Source organism: Callorhinus ursinus, unplaced genomic scaffold, assembly GCF_003265705.2.
Source record: "Callorhinus ursinus isolate GAN/ISIS: 27379988/994484 unplaced genomic scaffold, GSC_fseal_2.0 scaffold61, whole genome shotgun sequence".
NCBI classification, from domain to species: domain Eukaryota; kingdom Metazoa; phylum Chordata; class Mammalia; order Carnivora; family Otariidae; genus Callorhinus; species Callorhinus ursinus.
This window is the reverse complement of record NW_027397123.1, coordinates 3,955,485-3,983,448: the sequence shown is the minus strand read 5'-3', so window position 1 is coordinate 3,983,448 and position 27,964 is coordinate 3,955,485. Positions and strand designations below refer to the sequence as shown.

The 27,964-nt window shown below is 50.8% G+C and overlaps 3 protein-coding genes across 6 annotated transcripts in view; 2 read left to right on the top strand and 1 right to left on the bottom strand.

Annotated features, from left to right (window-relative positions):
• Nucleotides 1-3,210, bottom strand: part of ATP4A (ATPase H+/K+ transporting subunit alpha) — a 71,754-nt gene extending 68,544 nt beyond the window's left edge. For both annotated transcript variants that reach the window (XM_073885191.1, XM_073885192.1), the window contains exon 1: nt 3,157-3,210. The gene's annotated coding sequence lies outside the window, so the exon portion shown is untranslated. The remainder of the gene's footprint in view (nt 1-3,156) is intronic.
• Nucleotides 3,211-3,290: 80 nt separating this feature from the next.
• HAUS5 (HAUS augmin like complex subunit 5) lies at nt 3,291-13,458 on the top strand. Its single transcript, XM_025854463.2, has 19 exons — nt 3,291-3,452; nt 4,201-4,263; nt 4,349-4,381; nt 4,533-4,557; nt 5,185-5,290; nt 5,368-5,527; nt 6,617-6,686; nt 6,776-6,858; nt 7,385-7,442; nt 7,583-7,707; nt 7,909-7,972; nt 8,092-8,222; nt 8,447-8,609; nt 8,847-8,927; nt 9,029-9,174; nt 9,434-9,545; nt 9,623-9,755; nt 12,186-12,318; nt 12,480-13,458. Exons 1-19 carry the CDS (start codon nt 3,355-3,357, stop codon nt 12,595-12,597), a joined length of 1,902 nt encoding a protein of 633 aa, XP_025710248.1. The 5' UTR covers nt 3,291-3,354; the 3' UTR covers nt 12,598-13,458.
• Nucleotides 13,459-18,949: 5,491 nt separating this feature from the next.
• RBM42 (RNA binding motif protein 42) lies at nt 18,950-27,072 on the top strand. Of its 3 annotated transcripts, none has more exons than XM_073885329.1 (10): nt 18,950-19,179; nt 19,406-19,550; nt 20,853-20,937; nt 21,046-21,120; nt 22,702-22,767; nt 22,868-23,022; nt 23,435-23,767; nt 24,079-24,196; nt 26,536-26,730; nt 26,823-27,072. In XM_073885329.1, the coding sequence occupies exons 1-10, from the start codon at nt 19,052-19,054 to the stop codon at nt 26,933-26,935; spliced, it is 1,413 nt and encodes a 470-aa protein (XP_073741430.1). In that variant the 5' UTR covers nt 18,950-19,051; the 3' UTR covers nt 26,936-27,072. The 3 variants fall into 3 exon arrangements, with proteins under 3 accessions (XP_073741430.1, XP_025710288.1, XP_025710289.1); XM_025854503.2 differs by having other exon boundaries at nt 22,847-23,022; XM_025854504.2 differs by lacking the exon at nt 22,702-22,767.
• Nucleotides 27,073-27,964: the final 892 nt, after the last annotated feature.

The window sequence follows — 27,964 nt, the reverse complement described above, 5'->3', positions numbered from 1 at the left end:
GATAGATAGATAGATAGATAGATAGATAGATAGATAGATAGATAGATTAGATAGACAGACAGATGAACTGGGATTTAACCTTATGCAGTTGGAGTTAGGAAGCGGTTCCCAACATTGTGGTCTCAGTGTCTGATGCTGGCACTCGAAGTGCACAGGGCAGGCAGTTCGGAAGGGAAGACAGATATAAAGTGGGGTGAAGCTAGGACAAGCTGGTACAAGCTGGCCTCTGCCCTTGGTGGTAAGAGCGTCCAAGGGAGAAGCTGGCATCCTTCATCATGGAGCCAAAGACACACCCGGTCCAGGAGTTGGAGCAGTTGAGACAAAGATGCAGGAACAGGTGGAACAGTTGCTGGCCCGCTGCTGCCCCTGCCCTGATGCAAACCTGATAAGCCAGCAGCCAGCCAGCGACAGCCTGTGTGATCTACAAAATGGCAGCTGTTTCACCTCTGCCTCCAAATCCTGCCCGAGAATCTCTATTGGTGCATCCTAACTGAAAGCACATGGAGAAGGTAATTCTAAGCTACAGTTCATTCAGCCTGCTCAAGCTGATACATTACAAAGCCACAGCACAGAGACTGGAGGAGAGTGGTGAGAAGATCCGTCAGTGGCTGCTGGGGAAAGCAGAGGCACCTTGAATGCATGTGTCTAATAACCTCTGCGTGGCCTTTTTTTTTTTTTTTTTTTTTTTAGAGTTGGAGGGACAACTGGTAGTAGCCATCTCTTATTTGGCTTTAGCCTTTCTTCCAAAACATACAGATCCTTTTATTTTTTTTTTTTAAGATTTTATTTATTTATTTGACAGAGAGAGACACAGCAAGAGAGGGAACACAAGCAGGGGGAGTCGGGGAGGGAGAAGCAGGCTTCACACCGAACAGAGAGCCCGATGTGGGGCTCGATCCCAGGACCCTGGGACCATGACCTGAGCCGAAGGCAGACGCTTAACGACTGAGCCATGCAGGCGCCCCAAGAATCCTTTTATGTTATAGCTTCAGTCAAGGTGCATCTGATTAGTTGTCATTAGGTTATGGTTATAGATGTTTCATTAAATAATATTCCAACTTTCAACCATTATTTTTTAATAGACTTTATTTTTCATGAACAGCTTAATGCTTACAGCAAGTTACACAAAAAGTAAAGAAAATTCCCATATACTTCCTGTCCTTCCACACACATTTTCCCCTATTATTACCACCTTGCAGGAGTATGGTACCTTTGTTACAACTGATGGCCAACAGTGAAACATTATTACTATCTAGAAGCCATACTTTACATTAAGGCTCACTCTGTGTTGTACAGTTCTCTGGCTTTTTATAAATGCATAATGTGATGTATCCACCATTACAGCATCATACAAAATAGTTTCACCTTTCCATCCCTGTCCCCCACCTCATGATCCTCTGGCAACCACGGATCTTTTTACTGGTCTCTATAGTTCGGCCTTTTCTAGAATGCCATATATTTGTGATCATAGAGTCTATCGCCTTTTCAGATTGTCTTCCAAAGCAGCTGTATCATTTTGCATTCCCACCAGCAAAGAAGGAGAGTTCCTGTTGTTCCACAGCCTCAACAGCATTTGGTGTCATTTTTTTTGGATTTTGGACATTCTAATAGGTGTGTTGAGACATACCATTGTTGTTTGAATTTGCAATTCCCTAATGACATGATGGTTAGCAACTTTTCATGCTTATTTGCCACCTGTACATCTTCTTCAGTGAGATATCTGTTCATAAGTTTTGTCCATTTTTAAGTAGATTCTTTGTTTTCTTATGGTTGGGTTTTAAGAGTTCTTTGTATATTTTACATACAAGTCCATCATCAGGTATGTGTTTTGCAAATATTTCTGCCAGTCCGTGATTTGTCTTTTCATTCTCTTAACAGCCAGTACTTTTTAAAGCCCCTTGAAAGGCTCAAAGCCCAATGGCAGACATGCTGTCTAATTGATTTTGTTTTTTAATAGCAAAACACCGCACAAAAGGCAGAAGGATAGCAATGTTTGAGCGAAATGGCACCTTTTGAGAATTAGGCACTGTGGAGTACCAGCTGCTCTTTCTTCCAGGAAACCCACCTGGATTACATCAGCCCTTGGCACCCTCTTCTGCTTCTCAGCCCTTATGAAACACTTGAAGCTGGACTCAGCTTCTCCCCCAAATTTGGTATCTTAATGGTGATCCCATGGTCCCTTTGTCCCTGGGCCAGAGACTCAGCCAACCCTTGGATGTCCCTTTGACTCCTCACACCCACAGGGCCCCACATTGTTATCAGCATCTCCCCCAAAATTGTCCCTTTTCTCACATCCACATTTCAAGGTCTGTTCCACCTAATCCCCAGCGCAGAGCCCTGGACCTCAGGCTGGACGCCCCGCCCCTACAGCCAATCAATCTCCTGACCCACTCACTCAGTTGTCTCCTCTCGGCTCCACAGCCCTATATGGCCCACCATTGCCCTCCACCCGCATACCTCATCCTGCTCCACCCCCCTCCCTCAGTCCCCAGTTTTATTCTCACCCACCACTTCTCCCATCATGTGTTTTTTTGACTAACTACTTAGAGTCAGGCTTTGAACTAGACACTGAGGACAGCATGGTGACCTAGGCAAGCATGTTCAGTGAAATGTCCCTGAATGTTGCCATCTCTCAGGGCCCTGTCTGAGGCTGAGTGGGCTCTCCACAATTCCTGGCCCAGCATCCAGTGCTTTCTGGGGCAGCCCACAGACCCCTCACATTCCCTGTGTCCCAAACTAACCCGCTCCTGCTGCGTATTTTCTACCATCCCTACCTGATGATGGTGATGTGTCTAAGTCCCCCACTGAACCTGAGCTCCGTAGCATGGAGACTGGGGGGGCTGTCTCGTCCACCGCGGTGTCCCCGGGGTAGGGTCGGATCACGAATGCTATGGAATGGTAAAGACGAACGAATCCTTGGAAGAATGCATGCCGGGGAGATATCAGGGTCATGCTATCGGCCCCCTCTCCCTCACTCAGGCCTGAAACACCCTGTTTCTGAAATCAAAGAGCAGTAAGTCTGGCATCTCCGTACGTGGCTTCCTAGGATGAAAGTCCCATTTTGTCAAGAAAATCAAGGGACGCATTTGGGACCTTCTGCCTCTTAGGGGACACTTGGTGGTGAGCGGGAGGACGAGGAAAGCGAACGGGCCTCACCGTTTCTCCACACGCCTTTCCTCTTCACTCAAAGAGACCCACCCCGGAAGAGCGAGAGACACTGGGCGGCTCAGCGGCGCTAAGGAACCGCGAGGCCCCAGTCCGCCTGGCAAGCGATGGCGTCACTGCCGGCGCGCTCGTGACGTCAGAGGCGGGCGCCACACTTGAAGAGGGTGCGGGAAGCCGCTCCGCGTTATCATGGAGTTAATGCAGGAAGCGCGGGAACTGGGTTGCTGGGCGACGGAAGAGATGGGGGCGCCCGTCGCAGCCCAAGCCCCGGAGTCGACGCTGCGCAGGTGAGGGACGCTCTAAGTGTAAGCACTCCCAACCCTGGAGATAGTCTCCGGGGGTGAGAACCCCACCCCTCACTGAAGACCCGCCTTCCTCTGCCTCAGTGAGAATGACCCTTAAGGGCGGCCCCCCACATACACCCAGTAGTATATCCAGGAGGAGGATCCGGGGTTGAGTGAAGACCCCCCCACCCTGGGCGGTGACCCCCACACTCCCACCCCCTACCCCGTGAGACCGCCCAGAGTGAGGGCCGGCCGAGGCACCAGTGAGGATCCTCTGAGAGTTAACGAAGCCCCCTTCCTGTGTGGAAGTAAGATCTTTGGAGTGAGACTGTCTCTGCAACACCCTACCACCCCCACCCACCCTAACCAGTGCAGAGACGCGAGTCACCAAAGACCACCCCGTCGGAGGTTGAATCTAGAGGAGTGATGACCCACATCTGGTAATGAGAGCACTTCCTGGCAGTATACTTCCCACCCCTCCTCTGGAAGTGACTAGAGATAGCCCTCTCCCAGGAGAAAGGAATCACCCCACCAGGGAATGAGAATATCCCTACACCCAGTGAGAAACCCACAATTCAGTGACCGAGAACTCCCCAGGAGGGAATATCTCACCCCAGAGAGTAGGGACCCTCTTTCCCCCCAGAAGTGAGAATTCCCTGGTGAAGACTTTACCCACCACGAACACCCTGCGAATAAGGATGATCCACCCTGTGTGATACCCAAGGCATACCTTTACACACTCTCCCCACAGACTGTGTCTGGGCCAGGGGGCCGACATCTGGGCCTATGTTTTGCGGCATGTGCACAGCCAGAGGTTAGCCACATGAGGGAGGCTGTGACGGGAGGGGACACAGGCAAGCCCCACAGTAACACCTCTTCTTTCTGCCTCTCCACTGTAGGAGTGTCAAGAAGATCCGGGGAAACCTACTCTGGTAACTGGTTCTAAAAGCTCTTCCTTCCTATTTCCCCTAGTCCCATCCAGCTGTGTTTTCACCCACAGCCTCACACCTCCTGTCATCCCCCTGGAAGTCCCTGTCATCCCCTAACTCTGACAGTCCCTGTCATCCCCTGTCGTTTCCTCAGGTATGGCCACCAGGACAGTCCAGAGGTGAGAAGCATGTGTTACAAGATTTTCTTTCATCCAAAAAGAGGACTTGTAGATTTCTGCTCTAGGCCCAGCCTTGTGCTATGGGATGCTGGGGACACTGGGTCACAAGACAGCCCTGATCCCCACACTCACAGGGCTTACAGTCCAGGGGAGACAGGCATGAGCTGGGTGTTGAGGGGACATGGATATGAGGCATCCAACCTGATGAGGGGAGATGGGAGAAGAGACTGGTTTGGGAGATAGACTGAGGCCATTGTAGGACCTATTATGTGCAGGGGGCCCTGGTGACATCTAGGGGGAGGCTTCCAGAAGACCTTGGGACCCCTAGATGTGGGGCTTAGTGGGGAGGTGAGAACTGGGGCAGAGGTGTAGTGTCATCAGTCAGAGACAGGAAACAATTTAGGAGGATAGGGGAGGCAATCCCAGGAGGAAGGAGGAGGCCAGATGGTACCCTAGTGTTCTTCTAGGCCTAGAGAATCAGACACAGAAACTGCTTACGATAAACCCTCTGTCATCTACCTGTGCAGGCAAGGAGACCAGTGCTCCACAAAGAGCAGTCAGGCCAGGCCAGGCCAGGCCAAGACCCAAGCCAGGCCATGTATCTGACTCTGTACCTGATCTCGCCAGGCCCGTCGGAAGCTGGAGCTGGAAGCCACTGTTGCTCGCCTGCGGGCAGAGATCCAGGAGTTAGACCAGAGTCTGGAGCTGATGGAGCAAGAGACCGAGGCTCAGGGTGACTTATGGGGCTGGGAAGATGAGCAACAGAGTGGGGGTAGGGGAATGGCTGATAGCCACGTGTTTCTCCTCCAGACATAGCCCTGGAGCAAGCCCTTCAGAGCATTCAAGACACCCAGCGCCGTGCTCTCCTCCTCCGGGCCCAAGCTGGGGCCATGCGAAGACAGCAGCGTGGGCTGCAAGATCCCATGCAGCAGCTGCAGAATCAGCTGAGGCGTCTGCAGGACATAGAGAGGTGGGCCTCAGGTGCCCAGGGACCAGCCTTCACCAGGCAGGGCGGGCAGACATTTTTCTTAGAGACCTCAGTGCTCCACCCTGACCCTTCTTGGGTTCCAAAATTCTGAGCTCCACTCCTTAGGATTTAAAGTCTGTGAGGTCAGAAAGTTTTCTCATCTCAGCCACTTATATATCCAGTGCTTAGAATGGTGCCAACTGTATGTCTAGGGTATGTTCTGGGGAAAGAACAGTAAATAAGGGACAAGTCCCTGCCCTCCTGGAGCTTTTACACTCTGATGCAGAGGAGCCAGATGATAAACTAGTATAATTGCAGGGAGAGATAAGTGCTATGATAAAAAGGTGATATGATAGTAAGGGCGAAGGAGATGCTACTCCAGGGAGGATGGTCAGAGAAGGCCTCTCTGAGGAGGTAACATTTGAGTTGGGGGAGGAATCTCCATGGTGAGGGATAGCAAGAGCAGAGGTGCCGAGTTTGGCATATGGGAAGAACAGCCAGGAGGCCAGTTTAGCTTCAGTTACACAGGCAAAAGGGAGGGCACGAGGAGGTGACGTCAGAGAGGTGGACAGAGTGCCATGGAGGCGTCAGAATTTTACTCAAAGCCTGGGTTCATGCCTTAGCCTGGCCACTTACAGCTCTGTGACCGTGGGCAAACTACTTGGCTTCTTTGTGCCTCAGTGCGTAAGCTCTATGGAATGGGGATAATATTAAACCTCCTTTATAGGGTAGGTATGATAATTGAGTTAAATCATGCAGCGTGCTTAGAGGATACCTAATACCCATTGTTACTATTCTGAGTGTGATGGGAAAACATCACATTGTTTTCGAGGGTTTTAGGCAGCAAGGTGACATGATCTGTCTGAGGTTTTAACAGGATCATTGACTACTAGATGGAAAACAGACTGCAGGGGCAAAGAGCAGAGGCCAGTGAGGAAGCTAATACAGCCAGGAAATGTCAGTGGCCTGATTTTAGAGGTGGCCCCTGAGATCCAGGCTCAGTGACTAGCCTTGTAGCAGGAGGAGACACAGACATCTGTTCTAGCTCCCTTTTCCCAGGGACTCCCACCCCAACTCTGCTTCTCTCTCCAGGAAGGCCAAAGTAGATATAACCTTTGGACCCTTGACATCAGCAGCCCTGGGCCTGGAGCCTGTGGTCCTGGTAAGAGTCCTGGGCTATGGGGAAAGGAGTGGGGAGTCAGATCAGGTGGACCCATGGGTTCCCTTCATGCCCCATCCTCTTCTTCGCAGGGTGATGTCCGAACAGCCTGCACCCTCCGGACCCAGTTCTTGCAGAAACTCCTAATTCCTCAGGCCAAGGGAGGCAGCATCCCGTGAGTGTCATCCAAGCTCCACAGACCCTGCCAAGAACCTGGGCTTTGAGGGGGGAGTTACTTTCTGTTAATTCCTCAGACACTCAGCCTCTGGACCACGTCAGCCCCAGGCCTTACCCAGACAGGGCTCCCAGGCTAGGACAAGGAAGAGACAAATCTACCACAGACAGTGGCAACCAGGGTGGTTAGGGCTGTTGGGGGTGGGGAAGTCTGAGAGACTCCAGGTACTCAGAGGAGACACCTTCCTCACCTAAGGAGTCAGGGAGGACAGGTTCCCCGGTGAGGAGGCTTAGCCAGGGTGAAAGGTTAAGACAGTATTCTAGACAAAGAGCACGTGTGAAAGGCTCTAAGGCCAGCTAGTTGGTGTAAGCGGGGAACTGAAGTCTAGCAGGCATAGATAGACTTGGTTTCCTCATCCTTGAAATGGGGACAGTGATAGCCCCCCACCTTATAGGGTAGTGGTGATCAGTAGAGGGAGAGTTGATGTGTCTTGTAACAGTCTCTGTCCCCTTCCCCAACCCCACAGAACCCCTCGAGATGACTACTTTGGACCTTCCTACCAGCACTGGCTTAGCTCAGTGGAGGTGAGGGGGACCACACCTTCTGCCCCATGAGCAAACCTCAGGGTGCCAGGACCTAACTCTTGATCCCTACCTCATCACCATGGATCCCAGCTCAGAGCACTGCCCCCCATCTGGCCCTGCTTCACCCTTCCCCCCACCAGACACTGCTGACAAACCACCCTCCGGGCCACGTCCTGGCCTCCTTGGAGCACTTGGCTGCAGAGCGGGAGGCAGAGATTCGGTCCCTGTGCAGTCCGGATGGGCTCCGAGATACGGAGATAGCCAGGTATGGAGTGGAGTGCTCCTAAGGGCGGGGCGGGGCAGGTGGATGGGTAAGCCGGAACAGACTCAGGACCAGGCGCACCTGCTAATGGGAGTGGAACTGAAACCCAGTGACCATTCTGGCAGGTGGGCTGACATTGGCCACCCCCAAGAGCCCAGGCAAGGGGAGAGGGCTCCTCCCTCAGCGGTTTTACCCCACCCCCAGGTCCCAGGCACCAGACCAGTCAGACTCCAGCCAGGCCCTGCCATCCATGGTGCATCTCATCCAGGTGACCCCCAGGCATCCTTTCCAGGACTCCATCCCCTCATCCCCTTCCCATCCCGAGGCCTGCTTGATCCCCTCCCCCCCAGGGATGATGCCCACCCTGACTTTGTACTCCTGCCCCAGGAGGGCTGGAGGGCCGTGGGTGTGCTGGTTGCCCAGCGGGGCCCCCTTCTGAAGGAGCATCAAATCCTGACCCAGCGCCTCCAAGGCCTGATGGAGGAGGTGAAGAAATGTGCGCCGGGATCCAGTGAGAGGTGAGGGGGCTCCCTCACCAGAGGCCTCTAGGCCATCTCTTTCCCAGAGGTCTCAGAATACTAGACTTCTTCTGCCCCTGTGGCTCCCAGCTCTGCCTCCCCGCTCTCCTGGTTTGTCCCCCTGTGTTTGTGGCTCCTTGTGCATCCTTACAGATCTGATCTCCCTCCTCCGCTAGGAGTCTTAGTCATCTTCCTCTCCCTGGTTCTCTTCTGCTGTGCCCCAGGCAGGCCTTGATGCTGGGGCTCCGGGGCTGTGGCCTGTGGGCAGAGCTCAAGGCCCTACGTGCCCAGAGCCAGGAGCTAGAGGAGGTGGCTGGGCAGCGGCAGCTTATGCTGCAGGAGCTACAGGCCAAACAGCAACGGATCCTGCACTGGCGCCAGCTGGTGGTGAGAGGCCGGCCTTGGGGGAAGTGGCAGTGCCTGATGGAGGGCCAGAGAGAGGCTGGGAGCCTTAAGATCTAAAACTGGGCCTCTGGTGGTGAGGAGAGGCCCAGGGTGAGTCTCCCAAGAGGAAGCAGGACCTGTACAAAGGGGAGGGCAGGGCCAGAGGCTGGGAGGTGGGAGGTGGGAGGTGGGAGGTGGGAAGTAAAAGGCGCCCATCTCGGTGGCCTCATGGTTGCCCAGGAGGAGACACAGGAACAGGTCCGCCTTCTCATCAAGGGCAACTCAGCCAGCAAGACACGCCTGTGCCGGAGCCCTGCAGAGGTGAGAGAGAAGTTGGGGCAAGGTTTGGGTAGGGCTGGGGCTCCTAGAGATGGGGCCAGTTGGCTCCAGGCTGCCCCTCCCACCCCTTTCCTCCCCCACAGGTGCTGGCTCTGGTTCAGCGAAAACTGGTCCCCACATCTGAGGCGGTGGCACCAGAGAGCCAGGAGCTGCTTCGCTGTCTAGAGGAGGAAGCCCGGCATCTGCCCCACCTTCTGTTGGGCACCCTGCTTCGGCACAGCCCCGGAGGGTAAGACTGGAGCCACCCCCTAAGTCCCCTCCCATGGGTGACTATCACTCCCTGATTCCACGCCAAAAAAATAATCCCAGGCCTCCAATGTTCCCAAGCTGCCAGACCTCACCCTCAGGTCTCAGTCCCACTCTGGAATCCTGGTCCCCAGACCCACCTCCAAGTTCCTGGGCCTCCTGAGGCCACCTCTAAGCCCCCAGAACCTCTGGAATCCAAGCCTCCCTCCAAGTACCCCACCCAACCTGGACTATCCCTCCAGATTGCAGCCCCTGCCTACGGTCCTGCCATCCATCCACCAGCTGCATCCTGCATCCCCGAGGGGCTCCAGCCTCATAGTGCTGAGCCACACACTGGGGCTGCCTGCAGGAAAGGTGAGTGCCTGTCCCCTAGGACCTGTCTTCCCACCCCTCCTCCTGCCCAAAGTGACCATCCTTCCCCCTCCCTCCAGGCTCCGGAACTGCTCCTCCCAAAGGCCGCCTCTCTTCGTCAGGACCTTCTATTCCTCCAGGACCAGCGGAGTCTCCGGTGCTGGGATCTGCGCCACGTGAAGACCAGCCTGCCACCAGGACCATCCACCCAAGGTAAGGCCTGCCCTGCCTTCACAGCCGGCATCCCTGCCCATTCCCAGGGCCATCAGCCTCCAGAAAAAAATCCCAAACGCCCATTGCTGGCACAGTGCCTACTGTGCACCTAGTGCTTTAAGCATGCTCACTGGTTTCATCTGCACAGCAGCCCCATGGGGTTAGTGCTGCCATTTGTCCCTTTTACAGAGGCAGGAACTAAGATGGGAGGCCTTGCTGGCTGCCCAGGTAGGAGGGCTAGGATTTAAATCTGACCTTTAATCTGGCAGTCTGACATGTGTCTGTACTCCTAACCAGGTGATCCTGCCCATTAAATTGCCAAGTACTCACATATCACCATCCAGTAGGATATGTGAGTAGTTAAAAGCTAGGCTGTGGGGCACCTGGGTGGTCAGTCGTTAAGCATCTGCCTTCAGCTCAGGTCATGATCCCAGGGTCCTGGGATCGAGTCCCACACAGGGCTCCCTGCTCCGCGGGAGGCCTGCTTCTCCCTCTCCCACTCCCCCTGCTTGTGTTCCCTCTCTTGCTGTCTCTCTCCGTCAAACAAATTAATTCATTTTTTTAAAAAGGCAAGCTAGGCTGTGGAGTTAAACTCCTCTCAGCCCTACCTCTTCCCTGCTTTACGATCTCCCAGTGCCTCCGTTTCCTCCTCAGTGGTGTAAGCATAATCATAGTACCTTACAGAGTTGCTGGGAAGACTCAGTCCGGTTACCCAAACAGGGCACTGAACAACGCACAGCATTCAATAAGCACTAAGTGTCTCTGGTGTGATTACGATCATTTTGCCTGCACGTGTGCAGTCTCTTTCAGTCCTTACGATGAGGGTAGGACGTTTTGTTGTTGTTGTTGTTGTTGTTGTTTTTGAGAGAGAGGGAGGAGCAGGGAGGAGGAGAGGGGGAGAGAAAGAATCTTAAGCAGGCTCCATGCCCAGCACAGAGGCCAACACGGGGCTCAGCCTCACAGCCCTCAGATCATGCCCTGAACCAAAATCAAGAGCCAGATGCTTAACCGACTAAGCCACCCAGGTGCCCCCCAAGGTAGGGATTATTAAGACCCAACTTACAGATGAAGAAGCTGAAACTCAGCAAAGTTGTTCATTGCTAGATTCCCTCAGGAAGGACTTGCTGGGCACCTACCAGCCACTGGCCCCGAGAGCTCAATGGGGAGAGAGGCCGGAGCTGCCCATCCCCAGGGATCCCAGTGGCAGAAGCAAAGAGCCCAGAATCAAAGGATAAATAGGTAGGAGAGGTGTATTGATGAGAAATGACTCGGGGCGCCATCAGCAAAGCAGGAAGAGACCATTTTTGAGCCTTTGAGTTTTCGGCTCCTGCCTTCCCCTCTCCAATGTGCAGGGAGCTATGTGTGGAAACAGCCCAAGACATGACACAGCATCATCCCACCTCATGGGCATCTTGGGCTTTAACATGTAACAGAACATAGTTCCCTCTGTTCTGAAAAGCAGGTTTGTTTTTCTTTAGCCTCGTTTCCTTCCCTCAATAAATGACCCCACTCTCCTTACTAAGGCCGGCCAGCCAGGAGTCATTCTTATTTCCTCCCAGCACCCTAACTGCCACCCCCGCCCCCGACCTTCAACCTGTCAGCAAGCCTTGTAGGTCCCACTCCAGCATGCCCCAGTCTGCCTCCTGCCCCGTGTTACACCCGACTGCAGGAGTGGCTGCAGAAAGGGCAAGTGTCATGCCTGAGGTCAGAGGCAAGGATGGAATGGAGCCAGGATTCAGGCCCAGGGGCTCTGACTGCACTGCTGATCTGTACTTGCTCTGAGATGGACCTGTTTGGGGCCTGTGGAGAGGGACTAGACCCAGTCATGTCTCCAGGGGGAAACACTGCTGGAGTGAAGGGCTGTAGCAGTCTGAAGAGGAAGCCTTGGGGTGGGGAACACTGGGAAGGGCTTCCAGGAGGAAAGATGGTGTCTTGGGTGGGCCCAGAGGGATAGGCGAGGTTTTGGTAGTAAGCAGAGGCCACATAACGCAAACTTTCAAGTACTAGGCTGAGGAGCTCAGACTCTGTCTTGGGGGCACTGGGGAGCCTTGGAGGGTTCCATGTAGGAGAGAGAAAGGATCAGGTTTATGCTTTAGAAAGATCACTCTGGCTGCCATGTAGAGAATGGACCAGAATGGGAGGCTGAGGCCTGGAGCCTAGGAGGGAGGCTGGGGGACAAGTAGGGAAGAGGGGAAGAAGGGGAAGGATTTGCCAAGGAGACTGACAGTCTGTCGAGGAGGGAGGAAGGTGTCCAGGCTGAGGCCTGGGGGATGGTGGGCTTGCCCCCGAGATGAAGACCTGGGAGGAGGGAGAGGTTTGGGAGAGATGCTGAGGTCACGACGAGGTGACCGGAGACTTGGGGACTTACTGGCCATGAGGCACCAGGGAGCCTGAGGACTCAACACTGCCTCCTGGGTTTCCCACCTGCAGAGCTGCTGCAGATCCGGGCATCCTGGGAGAAGGAGCAGAAGGACAATCTGGGGCAGGCTCTGAAGCAGCTGGAGAACCTGCTGAAAAAAGCACTGGAGCGAATCCCCAAGCTACAGGGGGTTGTGGAGGACTGGTGAGGGGGCATATGATGGCGGGGCAGGGTGCTGAGCTGGGTGGACCGGGGAGAACTCGGGCGGCGGAGGGAGGGCAGCTGGTGACAAGCAGGCCATGGTGTTGGCGGGGAGGCCGAGTGTCTAGAGGTCCAAGCCTTCCTGTGACGCTTCCCTTCCCCAGGTGGGAGCAGCCAGGCCAAGCCGCCCTGTCTGAGGAGCTCTGCCAGGGCCTGTCCCTGCCCCAGTGGCGGCTGCGCTGGGTCCAGGCCCAGGGTGCCCTGCAGCAGCTGTGCAGATGAAAAGGGGCCTCAAACAGGAGTCAGGAGCTTCATATTCTCCCCTCCATGAGACCTTGGGAAGAGAGTATCACCTGGATGTGTCAACCCATTGTCTCCACCCACCTTGCTGTCCTCCTCACAGGCATTTCTGTCCTTCCCAACTGCCTGGGACCTGTCCTTTCATCCATCAAAGCCAAGAGAACAGGGTGCTCTGGACCCCACCCTAGGTCCCCCTGAAACTCCTCTCATCACTCTCACCCTCAGCAAAAAGTCATTGAGCACCTGCTCTAAACACTAAGGATCCAGCACTGAACAAAATGGACAAAAGTCCCATCCTTCAGGAAGTTGTTCTAGGACAGGGAAGCAGACCCCTGACAAGTTAAGTGAGCAAAATATGTAGTATGTTGGAAGATAACGGCTCTGGAGAAAAATAAAGCAGGATGTAGGAGGTGCAACTTTAGATAGAAGGCCACACACACCCTGTAAAGGTAATGAGAGGGACGCACGTGGGCATCTGAGGAGGGATGGAGTGGGGCTGGAGTGGGAAGGAGGCTAGAGCTCAGGCAATGGCCCTCAGCTCAAAATGCCGGTGAGAGGGTTGAGGAGGTGGGGGTGTTCAGCGGGCGGGGTGGGGGAGGTCTTCTAGTTTTTACGTAGTTTCCTTTTTTGTATTTAAATCTCTGAAGTCGGGGCGCCTGGGTGGCTCAGTCGGTTAAGCGACTGCCTTCGGCTCAGGTCATGATCCTGGAGTCCCGGGACCGAGTCCCGCATCGGGCTCCCTGCTCGGCAGGGAGTCTGCTTCTCCCTCTGACCCTCCTCCCTGTCATGTGCTCTCTTGCTCTCTCTCTTGCTCTCTCTCAAATAAATAAAATCTTTAAAAAAAAAAAATCTCTGAAGTCATTTGGAATTTATCCAAGTGGATCCAATTTTGTCTTATTTTACATATACCCCAATAGTATTTCTTAAAATCCTCAGAGCATTGGTTGGGAGGCGACAGGGGAACTTTCTAGAGTTGGAAACGGATTACATGTTGAAGGCAGTAGGGATAGGTGTCAGAACTCATCTAGCTGTAGTCTTAGGTCTGTGCACTTCACCGTGAATTATTCTTCAGCTTATAAAGTAAAACCTTACCCACCTATATAAAGTAAAACTTCAGGTGATTTGAGATGCCACCTCTTCATATGCTAAATGTCCATGATTAACCAGGCTGTATCTGGATTCTCTCCAAGTCTATTGTGTCTGACTCATATGCCATCCCCACAGTGTTCTAATTATAAAGGTTTTCTGTTTTAGTATCTGAAATGTCTGGTTGCTGTCTTGCTCTCATTTCTCAAGGTTTCCCTGTCTCTTGCTAATTTTTTCTCCCAAATGAACTTTATACCCAACCTGCCTGGTTCCAGAAAAAATACAAACACGGATGGGAGTTTTGCTGGGTTTGCAGTAAGTTTACAAATGAGGGAGATTTGACATCTTTATGTCTTTACCATATCTCCTTTCCTATGTGCCACCTCAGTGTTCCCCTCCTCTCTTCATCTTGGCTCCTAGCCAAGACTGAACATGGGGGTCCTTGTCCCGCCTCCCTGCTTAATTTTTCTCCATGGTACATCTTTTAACATACTTTGTGTTCTATTTTATTTATCCTTTGTTGTCCTCCAAACAGAATGTGAGCTCCATGAAGGTGAAGTTCTCTATAAACCAGAAATTGGGCAGACTTTCCTAAATATGATTCAAAATCCAGATGCAGTAGGGGAATTATTGATGAGAACGTAAAAACAAGCTTTTGCAGGGTGCCTGGGTGGCTCAGTCAGTTGAGTGGCTGACTCTTGGTTTCCACTCGAGTCATGATCTTGGGTTTGTAGGACTGAGCCCCGCCTTGGGCTCCTGCTCAGCGCAGTCTGTTTGGGATTCTCTTTCTCCCTCTCCCTCTGCCCCTCCCCCTGCTTGCACACACTCTAAATAAATAAAAATTTTTAAAGAACTTTTTGCATGGCAAAAAAAAGCAAAATAAAAAATGATAAATTGGGGGGCGGAATTTGCAATCTGCATAAAGGGATGTGTGTGTGTGCACATGCACACGTGTGTACGTCAAAGTGGAAAAGAAAAATTCAAAGTCCATAGAAAAGTTGGCAAAGTTAAATGGACAATTCTTAGAAAATATCCTCCAATTCGATATAATAAAAGCAAATTAAAATCCTACTTTGATACATTTTCCACCTATCAGACTGCAAAAAACGAAACCCAAAATTTTGGAAGCTCACCGTTGACAAGGCTGTGGGAAAACAACACTTGGTGCATCAGTGGACAGGCAATGTGGAACACCTATGGGACAATCTCCAGCAAAGCTACATATGCATTTACTCTTTGCCTAACCAATCCCACTTTTGAATTCTCTTCCAAAGACATACTGGGTGAAATACAAGTTGGGGGTCCATATACGAAACAAACTAGACTATTCTTCAAAAGGTCAATGGGGCTCAGGTGGGGACTGCTTTAGATTAAAAGAGACATGACAAATGCAAGGTGGGTCTTGATTGAACCATGGAATTTTTTTCAGTGAAAGTACGTTTTGGGGACAACGGGAAATTTGAAAATTGGGAATGGGGAACGTATGTTAGAGAATATTATACTGTGTCTTTGTTAAATGTCTTTGCTGGGGTAATGGCATTGTGTTTAGGTGGGAGATTATTCTTAGAGGATGCATATTGAAGTATTAAGGATAATGTCTGCCACTTTGAGATAGTTGAGAAGAGAATAAGGTAAAAGGGACAGGGATGGAAGCCAAACATCTTCAAACATATGAATATACACTGTTTCATTCTTTGCACTGTGGAAACATCTAATTTTTCGTAATTTAAAAAAGTGAGAAAAAATCCCTAAAAATTGAAAACAAACAAACCTAACTGTATCAAGTCGGTGGCACAATTGATTCAGATAAGAATTATTCCAGGGCGCCTGGATGGCTCAGATGGTTAAGCGTCTGCCTTCAGCTCAGGTCATGATCCCAGGGTCCTGGGATCGAGTCCCGCATCGGGCTCCCTGCTCAGCGGGGAGCCTGCTTCTCCCTCTGCCTCTCCGTCTCTTATGAATAAATAAATACAATCTTTAAAAAAAAAAAGAATTGTTCCAGGTGAGGTTAAAATAGTACTTTCAAGGCACCTGCGTGGCTCAGTCGGTCGGTTAAGCTCAGGTCATGATCCTATGGTCCGGGGATTGAGTCCCACATTGGGCTCCCTGCTCAGCAGGAGGTCTACTTTTCCCTCTCCCTCTGCTGCTCTCTCTGCCAATAAATAAATAAAATCTTTAAAAATAAATAAAATAGTACTTTCCCTTGATGCCTCCAGTGGTACATGCATCCTAAGGGAAAAAGAACTGCAATACAATCTTAAACTGCATGTATTAGTCTTGTTTGTAATAACACGTTTTTATTTTGATAAAATATATAGTTTACATTTTTGAGACCTACATTATATATTTTGAAATTTTATACTTGACTAAAGCAAATAAGTATTTGTGCTAATGTTTCTGGGAACCAAGTTTTTTTTTAAGTAGGCTCCATGCCCAGCATGGAGCCCAATGAAGGGCTTGAACTTACGACCCTGAGGTCAAGACCTGAGCTGAGATCAAGGGTCGGATGTTTAACCAACTGAGCCACCCAGGTGCCCTGCTGAGGACCAAAATTTTTATTGTAAATCAAGTATCAAATCAAAGGAGTAAACTTTAACCCTGTAATCTTTCATTTGACTTAGAAATAGCATAATGAACTCGTGGGTTTTTCTCTTTCTAGAAAATACTTATTTCCCTAGCTCAGACCACGGAAAAGGTCTAAATATGATAACCCAGTAATAATGAGCAACCCTCGTCCCCAGATTGTGGACCCTAAAAGCCATTTTTTACTAGATGGAACTAGGGATCTTTGGGGAAACAGCTGATTCCAGGTCTGGGACAGGAAATTGGCACATGAGTATGAGGCATCATGTGCCAGAAAGCAAGGAAGTCCTCCAAGACTTGAGTTTGAGTCAGAAGGACTCAGGAGTCAATCTGAAGTGGTTGCCACTGGCCAAAGATGGGACATTCTGAGCAGCAACTAGAGCGACTGCAATGATTTGAAGCACATGAAATATGTTCGAAAATGTAAGTTCATGTTAGTGTTCATACAATACCTCATTGGTCACCTTTGAAGGGTGCTAGGAACCAAGTCGTTTTGATTTTTTTTTTCATAAAATAGGGAAAGAATCAAGCATGTCTTTCCTGTATCTGAACGAGTGAAATAACTGATCATTACAGAGAGAATAATAAAATTTGAAAACCACTATTGTCCATATATCAACGATGTAGTAGATGCAGGTAATAATGATCAAGGGCTGCTAAAGCTAGTAGTGGAAAGGTTGATTGGGCATCTTAAGATGGAGCAGGATGACACTGATCAGTCTTAGGGCACCAAAAGAAGACAACTAGACATCATGTGCTCCTGATAGAATACAATAAGATACATTACAATAGCACTTTGGAGGACGTATTCTCTCACCAAATAAAACCTAAATCTAATCAAGCTTCTAGCTGTCAATATACTATATAAGAAAGGGGGGAGAGGGCAGTGAGGAACAAATGAAACAATATAATCAGTTAAACCCAAAATGTAAGATATCCTATAGGACAACTGGTCCGGTTTCTTCAACAAATAGAAGGCAAAAAAAGGTGGGGATGAGGGGGGAAAAGAAGGAAAGGGAGGGAGGAAGGAAGGAAGAAAAAGTCAGGGGGAGGGAAATTTATAGATTAAAAAAGACTGAAGATTTTAAATGCTGGAACAATTTCGGCAACAAAATAACTAAAGTAGTATTGAATTATAACCCAAAGTATAAAATATCCGTGAGTCCATAACGACAAAAATGATGTAATAAAGAGCCCAAGGCAGATGCTTAACCAACTTAGCCACCCAGGCACCCCAAAAGCCAGTATTTTAACAAAGCATTCATTGCTGCTGATTTAGACCTGGAACTTCAAGAAACCAAGACAGCCAGTAAAAGTAAGTTTTGACAGGGGGAAAAAAAAAAAAAAACCACAAAACAACAAAATGCAACGTCCATACCTTATTTGTAGCCTGATTTTATACAAAGACATTTTGAGGCAGGGAAATTTTAACAGTCTGGATGTTAGACGATACTAAGAAATTAATATTCTTTTTTTCTTTTCTTTTTTTTGTTTTTGTGGTGCCGAACCCGGGAACGAACCAGAAATGTTTTCTTAGGTATGAAAATGCTCTTTTCTTCTCTTAAATAGTCCTTATCTGTTAGAGATCTATCATGAAGCATTTATGGGTGAATTTATTAATGTCTGGAATTTGCTTTAATATACTCCAGCAAAATAATAATAGTAATAATAATGAGAGGTATAGGTGAAACAAAAAGGGTAGAATATTAGTAATTGCTGAGAAGTACCTGTAGGTTTGTTACATTCTTTTCTAATGTTGTGTATTTTATTTATTTTTCTTTTTTAAGATTTTATTTATTTAACAGAGAGAGTGCAGGCGAGCACAAGCAGGGGGAGCAGCAGGCAGAGGGAAGAGGGAGAAGTAGGCTCTCCGCTGAGCAGGGAGCCCGATGCGGGGCTCGATCCCAGGACGCTGGGATCACGACCTGAGCCGAAGGCAAAGCTTAACCCACTGAGCCACCCAGATGCCCCTAGTGTTGTGTATTTTAAATATTCGTAATAAAACACACCGAGGACTACAAAAAGGATCAGCTGTGTCCCAAGAAAGGACACAGCGACCAAACCTACACACACGTGACTATGAGGTGACGCATTTTACCACTCTCTTGGCCTTTACGCGAACTATTCTTCCCACCCAGAACATCTCCATTTTCATCTAGCAAGTCTTCAGACGTCACCTTCCCCAAAAAGCCCGGGCCAGGCGCCCCCTCTGCGCTTCCCACATCCCGACCCTCGTCTTTCAGGAAGTCGCTGTCCGGTAGTGTGTCTCTACCGACTGCAAGGCCACGGCATTCACCAGTCTCTAGCCTCGCCCAGCCCCCGGCTGATGTGGATCTCAGTGGGCTTTAACACTTCCGGAAGGAGCCTCAGTAGCACAGGCGGAGCCTGCGAACTTTTCTGAGCTCTCAAATGTCCAGTTTTCTCTTTAGGGACGGGGCCAACGACTTCACAGCGCTCTCATTAGCCCTTATTCCTCCAATGAAGGCGTGGCCGCCTCACTTAGCTGCACTTACTTAGAAACAGGCTCTTCATTGGTTTCTTTTTCCGACACTCTGATTGGTCTATGTTCCTCCTCGGGGTGGGCCCTCCAGGTGTGGCCAGATTCTCATTGGCCTCGCTCCGTATGATGTCATGGACCAGCGCCTGTCGCTTTCGCTGATACGTCATTCACGGGCGCCAACCCCGACAAGACTAGAGAGTAGACCGCGGAACTGGCCGAGGCCGCTGAGCCGAGCGGGTAGTGGTGGCGACAGCGACGGCAGCAGCGATGGCCGGGGCGGGGCAAGCCCCGGGACTCCCGGGTGCAGGAGGACCTGTGGTTCCGGGCCCTGGCGCCGGCATGCCGGGCAAGAGCGGGGAGGAACGCTTGAAGGAGATGGAGGCGGAGATGGCACTGTAAGGCCCGCGATAAAAAGCCGTCCCAGAGTCAGAGCCACCGAGCCCTGGTGTCTCCAGGCCGAAATTAGCCCGACATGGCTCTGTCATGGGGAAATGGGACTTTTGGGATTGTGGGGGCAGGAGTAAGAAGAGGTTGGCAGGAGTGAAGGCGCTGTCGCAGCATACCCAGCGTTTCAGAATTAACGGGAGGTCCTGAGCTGTGGTGTCGGTTTTGCCTCCTTAGGTTTGAGCAGGAAGTTCTGGGGGCTCCGGTAACCGGCATCCCAACTGCTGTGCCTGCGGTGCCCACGGTCCCCACGGTAGAAGCGATGCAGGTTCCAGCAGCTCCTGTGATCCGCCCAATTATCGCAACCAACACTTACCAGCAGGTACGGCTGAGCTAAGGCATATAAATCAGAGAGCACAGTGCCTTGAACGCAGTGTTTGTATACAGAGAGCTATTGACATATTGATCATCGATTAGCATGGCGAATGTTTTATGTGCCAGGCACTGAGAACACAGTAACGACTAAGCAAACAATATTTCTGCCCTTTGGGAGCTTATATTCTAGAGCATGTTGTCTGGTAGAACTTTCTGTAATGATAAAAATATTCTGTATCTATTTAAAATTTACATTTTAAGGTAAATAGTTCCTCAATCTCATTAGTTACATTGACCTGCTCAATAGTAAGCTATATATGACTAGTGGAGAGAGAGACTACTAAAAGGAAAGCAAGTAAATGAAACTTGTTTATTCTGTCAATAATTATTGGGTGCCTTCTATGCATCAGGCACTATTCTAGTCATTAAGCACATAACAGAGAACAGTATAGAGAAAAACAATCGCTACCTTTCTGGGGTTTACATTTTGCTGGGGGAAAGACAGCTCAAAGTAAAGTAAGAAAGGCAGAGGTTTATCAGCGTGGTCAGAGAAAGCCTTTCTGAGGAGGTGGCAGTTAAGCAAAGATATAAAAGACATGATAGAGGGAACCCTGGAGATATCTAGAGGAAGAGCATTCCCAGCAGAGAGAGCTGCCGGTGCAAGGGCCATGACACAGGTGCATACCTGACATGTTCAAGGAACAGCAGAGAGAACAGTGTGGCTAGAGTAAAGCGTGCAAGAGGGAGAGTGGGAGGAGATGAGGACCGAGAGGTGATAGGGACCAGACCTGGTAGTGCCTTGTGGGCCACCATAAAGACCTTGGTTTTTACTCTGAGATGGGATGCTGCTAAAGGATTTTGAGCAGAGTGGTAATATGGGCCAACTAAGATATTAACTAACTATGGCTGTGTTTGGAGAATAGACTGTAGGGGGCTAAGGCAGAGTCAAGGAGACTGAAGAAGAGGCTACCATAATCATCTAGGCAAGAGATAATGATGGCTTGGACCAGGGTGGAGGCATGGGAGATGAGAAGCACAGGCTGGACATAACTTCAGATAGTGCTAAATGCACTGAGGAAGATGAAACAGGAAAGCAAGAAAAGTTGCTAATGGGAGGGGCTAAGGACAGCTTTCACTAGTATGATCCCAAAAGCCTCCCTGAAAAGTGACATTTTAACTTAGGCTTAAGGTTGACAGCCAGCCCCACACAGAATGCAAAGAATGAAACCCTTGGTCTCCCAGGGTAAGCCATCCAGGGCACCTTGCGGGGACTGAGTCAGGCCCCTCACCCCAATTTCCTCCCCAACAGGTCCAGCAGACTTTGGAGGCCCGGGCAGCTGCTGCAGCCACAGTGGTTCCTCCCATGGTGGGTGGCCCTCCTTTTGTGGGTCCAGGTAAGCAAGGAGTGGTGGAGGAGAGGGAACCAGGGGATCAGGCAGGGTGATAAAAAGGGATGCCTGGGACGCTCCTCCCACCATCCTTGTCTCTTCCCATTCCAACAGTTGGCTTTGGCCCTGGTGATCGGAGTCACCTGGACAGTCCAGAGGCTCGAGAAGCTATGTTCCTACGTCGAGCAGGTAGGTGTGGGCCAGGAACCCCACATTTAACCAAGTACTCTTGTTTTGACTACTGCAGCATCTTACCGACATCATTGCGCTAACTCAGCCACTTCATTTCATCCCCGCTCTGACATTACCATCTTTCTAAAGCACAAACCTGATCATATACTTGTCAGTTTGGCCTTAGTAAGGCTTCACTTATCATTGCAAACCAACCCCCTTATCATTACTCGTAATCCCTACTCTTTGCTGTATTTCTCCATAGCACTTAATGCCTTGTAACAAGCTATACAGTTTACTCACTATGGTTATCACCTTTTGTTTCCTCTAAAATACAAGCTCCATGAGGGACAAAAGTCTTGGTGCCTGCCACATTGTAAGCATTATGTGCTATCTGTTGATGGGATAAAGAAACTATCAAATAAGCACCAAGCTCCTCACCTGGCAGTCAAGACCCTACATCACCTGACCCCTTAAAGAGAGATCCCCCATATACTCCCCAGGAGCCCTAAGCATTGCTAGAATATGCCCACAATGTTCTTGTTGACCTCCCTTCTCTCCCCTGCTCACTGTCGCCCAACTATAATCTTCCAAAGCCTATTAACTAAATCAGAATCAAGTTAACTAAGATCTATCCTCTCCACAGGTCATTCTTACTTTTGTTGTCAAGATGACCTTTATACACACAGTCAATTTTTGTGACACTACTTCCTTATATGTATGAAAAGAATACATGTTCTGTAAAGTTCTGGTACAATCTCTATTGGATCAAACTTGTTGATTGTGTTACTTAATTCCTGTTATACTTTTTTTATCTGATGTCTGAGAAATCTCAACATCTCTTATTCTTTAGTATGGTCTCGATCAAAATGCACATCTGACCTAGTCACACTGTCCAGCTTCCAGCCCTGCTGTGGCTCCCTGCTGCCCTCAGGAGGACATCCATGATCCAGCCAACAAGGCTATGCTTGGACGCCTACTGACCTTTTGACCATTCTCTTACGATGCTCTCCACATTTCAGCTTCTGCTATTAAAATTAAACTAAACTGAAAAGGGAAAAAATTTTATTTGTAAATGTTCCACTTGCCAGTAGTCTTTCTAGTCACCCTTTGCCTGACCAAAGGCAGTTGGGTCTTTATTATCCTTTAGGTTTCAGCTCACAAGTCCGTTTCTCTAGGAAGCCTCTAGCCACCCTGGCTAGGTCAGAGGGCGCCTTTGGGCTCCCACCACTCCCCAGGCTTCCCCCTCCTAGTTCCAATCACCCTGCCTGGGCTTTACCCCATCCTGGCCCTGATCATTCTGGGCTGTCACTCTCTGATGATGGGTCTATTCCCTCCTGTTCTGGACCAGGAGCTCCCTGAGAGCCTTGGGTCTTTCAGTGTGTCCCTAGTATTGTCCAGGAAAGGGACAGGCCCAGAGGAGCTGCTCAGTGGTAAATTTTTGCTGAATGAACAAATGGAAAGACTCCTGCATCTCCCAGAAGGTTCCCCAGACTCTTCTCCAGGATCTCTTGGATGCTGAGAGTACCCACATACACACACCTCACCGCAAGTGCCCCGGTCCCCCATGACACACACCCCCATCTCTCTCTCCCACAGCTGTGGCCCCCCAGAGGGCCCCTATCCTGCGTCCGGCCTTCGTCCCCCACGTGCTACAGAGAGCAGGTGAGGGGGCCAGGGTCATCATCTCTGCCACATAACTTCCCCCCTAAGCCCTCCAACTCCCCCACTAACACCCTGACAGATTCTGCTCTTTCTTCTGCAGCAGGTGGTCCCCGCCCTATGGCCCTGCGGCCCCCTCACCAGGCCCTCGTGGGCCCCCCTCTGCCTGGCCCCCCCGGACCACCTATGATGCTGCCACCAATGGCTCGGGCCCCAGGGCCCCCCCTGGGCTCCATGGCTGCTCTGAGACCTCCCCTGGTAAGTGTGGACAGGGAGCTCACGGTTAGAGGTGTGAAGGGTGGGGAGATGCTCAGTCCTGGCTTGATGGGCCATGTCTAAGTCTGCCTTCTCACTCGCTGACTCTGTCTCAGTCTCTCACTATTTCTTTTTGTGCCTAATCTGTTTTTGTCTCTTTTTGTGAGGAAAGTAGAAAGAGAAACACAGGCCGTGGGTTGTTTCTATCCCTGTATCTCTATTTTTCTTTTGATTGTCCCTCTCTATTTTTCTGTCCTGGTATCTTTGTCCCTGTGTCTGTCTGTGACTAGAGACTCCTTTCTCTGTCTAGGTGTCTCTTGTCTGCTCTCTGGCCTCAGGCCCTTGCTTTGTTGTACAGGATGAGAGTAAGGTCTGAGCCTCTGAAAGGGCGCTCTTTGTCTCCCCTTGCCCACAGGAGGAGCCAGCAACACCTCGAGAGCTGGGGCTGGGCCTGGGGTTGGGCCTGAAAGAGAAGGAAGAGGCAGTGGTGGCAGCAGCAGCTGGGCTAGAGGAGGCTAGCGCAGCGGTGGCTGTTGGAGCAGGAGGTGCCCCCGCCGGCCCTGCGGTCATTGGGCCTAGCCTGCCATTGGCCCTGGCCATGCCTTTGCCTGAGCCTGAACCTCTGCCCCTCCCACTGGAAGTTGTACGAGGCCTACTGCCCCCACTGCGCATTCCTGAGCTCCTGTCCCTGCGTCCACGACCCCGGCCCCCACGGCCTGAGCCACCCCCTGGCCTCATGGCTCTTGAGGTAAGCAGGAAGCATAGCAGTCAGGGGTGGAAGGCAGGTAGAAAGGACGGGGAGGGCAGACAAGAACCCATGGCCTTCCACATCCAGAAACACATGTAGCCCTCTACTGATGGAGGGTGGAGGGACCCAGGAAATTGGAGGGGCTGGGAGGACATGGGAGAGAAGGAGGCAGACACAGGTACCTCACATTCAGAGGTACAACCAGTTCTTTAATTATGGAAGCAGGAGAGTGAGGGGCATAGGCAGGTGGGGGAGCCTGAAAGGGACACATGGGTCCAAGCCCTTTGCCCCCCATCCCCCTTCCTCTACAGGTCCCAGAGCCCTTGGGTGAGGACAAGAAGAAAGGAAAGCCAGAGAAATTGAAACGGTGCATTCGCACAGCAGCTGGGAGCAGCTGGGAGGACCCCAGCCTGCTGGAGTGGGATGCAGGTAAGGGGGCCCAAGTGCAGGGCCAGGCATCGCTCAGTCACGGACACACCAAGGTCTCCTCTTTGGGGCAGACACAGGGAACGTAAACCAGGTCACTCCGCAACTGCCACCTCTCTTATAGGGCAGGCCCTGGTATTTGCCTGCATGATGGAGGGCTAGACTATGTCTCTGATGGGCAGGCCCTCACCTAACCACTGAACAGAATGTGGTAGAGGCAATTGGCACCTAGGACTTTCTGAACTCTGTTTTATTCATGAGAGGCCTGGCTTGCTAAAGGTAAAAGAGCATTTTTTTTTTTCCTCTCAGCTTCTTATGAAAAATTTTAAACACTTGGGGCGCCTGGGTGGCTCAGTCGGTTAAGCATCTGCCTTTGGCCCAGGTCATGATCCCAGGGTCCTGGGATCCAGCCCCTCATTGGGCTCTCTGCTCAGTGGGGCGTCTGCTTCTCTCTCTCCCTCTGCCTGCCACTGCCCCTCCTTGTGTGTGGTGTGCTCTTTCTCTCTGTCAAATAAATAAATATAATCTTAAAAAAAAATTTTTTTAACACTGAATTGCACAGTGAACAGCCATGTATATCCACCACTTAGATTCAGCAATTGACATTTTGCTGTATTCACTTTATCCTTCTATGTGTATGTATGGTTTTTTTGGATTTTGCTCAGTCATTTGGAGCAAGTTATAAATGAAGTTATCACTTCCCTCCTAAATACCTCTGCATTCATCTCCTAAGAAAAGTGACAGTCTCTTTTATATCATAATATCATTAACATTCCTAAGAAAATGAATGGTCATTCTGTGGTATCTCATACTCCCTTTATGTTTAAGTTTCTCCAGTTGTCCCTAAACCATCTGTTACAGCCATCTTTTCCCGTGAATCAGGATGCATGCAGTTTTCGGTCTCTAGATTATCTTTTTTTTTTTTTTTAAGATTTTATTTATTTATTTGAGAGAGAGAATGAGATAGAGCATGAGAGGGGGGAAGGTCAGAGGGAGAAGCAGACTCCCTGCTGAGCAGGGAGCCCAATGCGGGACCCGATCCCAGGACTCCAGGACCATGACCTGAGCCGAAGGCAGTCACCTTAACCAACTGAGCCACCCAGGCGCCCCTCTTTTTTTTTTTTAAGATTTTATTTATTTATGTGAGAGAGAGAATGAGAGAAAGCATGAGATGGGGGAGGGTCAGAGGGAGAAGCAGACTCCTCGCTGAGCAGGGAGCCCGATGTGGGACTCAATCCCGGGACTCCAGGATCGTGACCTGAGCCGAAGGCAGTCGCTTAACCAACTGAGCCACCCAGGCACCCTCTAGATTATCTTTTAATGAGAATGGTCTCCCTCCTACCACTTTTGTCTTGCGTATAACAGTTTTTTGCAGTGTCCAGCCCAGTTGTTTTGTAGAAGACCCCTCCCTCTGAGTTTATCAGACCATTTCCTCTGAGGGCGGTCTAACTTGTTCTGGGAGAGTGTCCTTAATCACCACAGAAGCCGTGGGGCAGCCACAGTGCTAGCTGAGGAAACGGACCTGACGTCTACCTGCCCCAGGCCAGGGCATGGCAGTGTCAGCCTAGATGTGGTCAGTGCAGGCTGTAGACCCTAGTTCTGTGACCTTGGGCAAGTCACTTAGCCTTTCTATCCTCCTTTCCTTACTCCAGCAAGGGGATAATAATAGCATGTGCCTTGTTGGGGAAGGGATGCTTTGGGCTTGAGTATATTTGGTCTGGCTCAGGCCCAGCCCAGGGAATATGCTTGGGAATGGCAGCTGAGGTCAGCCTTGGAGAGGGATCAGACAGCACGTTCATCTTTCGGGGAAGTAGGGTGGGCTTTGCAGAGAAAGCAAACGGGTGTCAGGGGCCTCGGGGATATCTATGGGGAGCTGTCCAGGAGACCAAGGGATGCCAGAGGCTCAGAGGAGAGGCCAGGGCTCGGACAGAGGAGCCTTCATCATGGCAATGGGCGAGATGGCCCTGGGGTGCGGAAAGGCAGTGCAGGTAGTTAAAAGTGAGGACTCTGGAGCCCGGTGCCTGAGTTCTTGTCCTAGCTCGGCCACTACCTGGTTGAGTAACTTCAGGCAGGTAACATGACTTCTCTGTGCCTCGGGGTAAAAGGGCCGTTGGGAGTTCCAGATGTGTTAAAACCTCATGAGTACTTAGCCGAGAGCCTAGCGCAGGGTAAATACCATACAGATGTTGGCTGTTATTACGGAGAGGGCCCCAGCCCGAGACTGCTGGGGATACAGAGGGAGGAGGGTTTGGGGGATGCCTCCAGAGCAGGGGGGCTATTTAAATAAGGTAGACACAGGGCCAGACTTCTGTATCTTCTGACCTCCTCTTTCCCAACCCCAGATGACTTCCGGATCTTCTGTGGGGATTTGGGCAATGAAGTAAATGATGACATCTTGGCACGCGCCTTCAGCCGCTTCCCATCCTTCCTTAAGGCTAAGGTGATCCGAGACAAGCGCACAGGCAAGACCAAGGGCTATGGCTTTGTCAGCTTTAAGGACCCCAGCGACTACGTGCGCGCCATGCGTGAGATGAACGGTGGGTGAGGCCTCTCTCAGGGACCGTGGGTGTGACCAGCGTCTAGCCTAAGCCTGACCCCTAGCCTGACCTTGAACCCTCCATTCCCACAGGGAAGTATGTGGGCTCACGCCCCATCAAGCTGCGCAAGAGTATGTGGAAGGACCGGAACCTGGATGTGGTACGCAAGAAGCAGAAGGAGAAGAAGAAACTGGGCCTGAGATAGGGTCTGTGGCCGGGCACCCGCTCCCTCCTGGCCGGGCGCTGGCTCTTCTCCCAGTTCTCTTTGGAAGATCCCCAACTATCCACCCACCCACCTTCCCCAAAACCAGTTTCAATAAATTTACATTATTTCCGTCCCTGGCTGGGCTTGGAAGCACTCTTTGGGGAACAGGGCTTGGCATCCCTCGATCTGGGAATAGTGAATAGTGTGGAGCTTTAAAAGTTTACATAGACAAACATGCAGATGGGCATTTTTTCCATCCCTGCTGTGCACCCATCACATCTTCCTGAAGCCTCTTTTACGTGCATGCTGAGTGCAGCCCATTCCACAGAGGAGAAAGCAGAGGCTTACAGCCAGGCCAAAACCAAGTCGAGACTCAGTCCAGTTATCTTCTGACTCCATCCTGTATTCTCAGTACCAAGGTAGGGAGTCTTCTGGGCCCTGCCTTTCTGGAGGTCACAGCCTTCCAGGCTTTCATCCATGCAGCAAACTCACCGAAGGCCTCGCCAGTGCTGGGGGCATGGTGACTGAAACAGTCCTGGATTCTGTTCCCTCAGAGCTCCTGGTCCAGTGGCGGCAGACAGGCCCGTTGCCACATGGAGTGGTCAGAGTTGGGATGGCGGAGCCCAGGGTGCTGACCTGGGAGTTGGGGAGGGCTTCCTGAAGGAACTGACCACTTCTGAGTCTGTCTCGTGCTCTTCCTGTTATTCTCTCCCAGTCTCTGCAGTTCTCACCCTCTGCATCTCTGAGACTGTTTCCCAGTTTCTTCTCTCTGCCAAACCCCAGCCGCATTCTCTCGCCTTATGTCTGTGTGGACCCCCCCGAGTGCTTCTCTGTGTCTTGTTTCCTTGTGAGTGTCTCTGTGAGTGCCCCTCTGTTTCTTGTCTCTGAGTCTCTATTCTCTCTCTGCATCTATGGATCTCTCCCGCCTCTCTTTTTCCCAGCCCCAAGCTTGACACTGCCTGTCTGAAGAAGTGTCCAAGCAGGATCTTGAACACTAGACTAAGAGTTTAGACTTTACCCTGAAGGCAG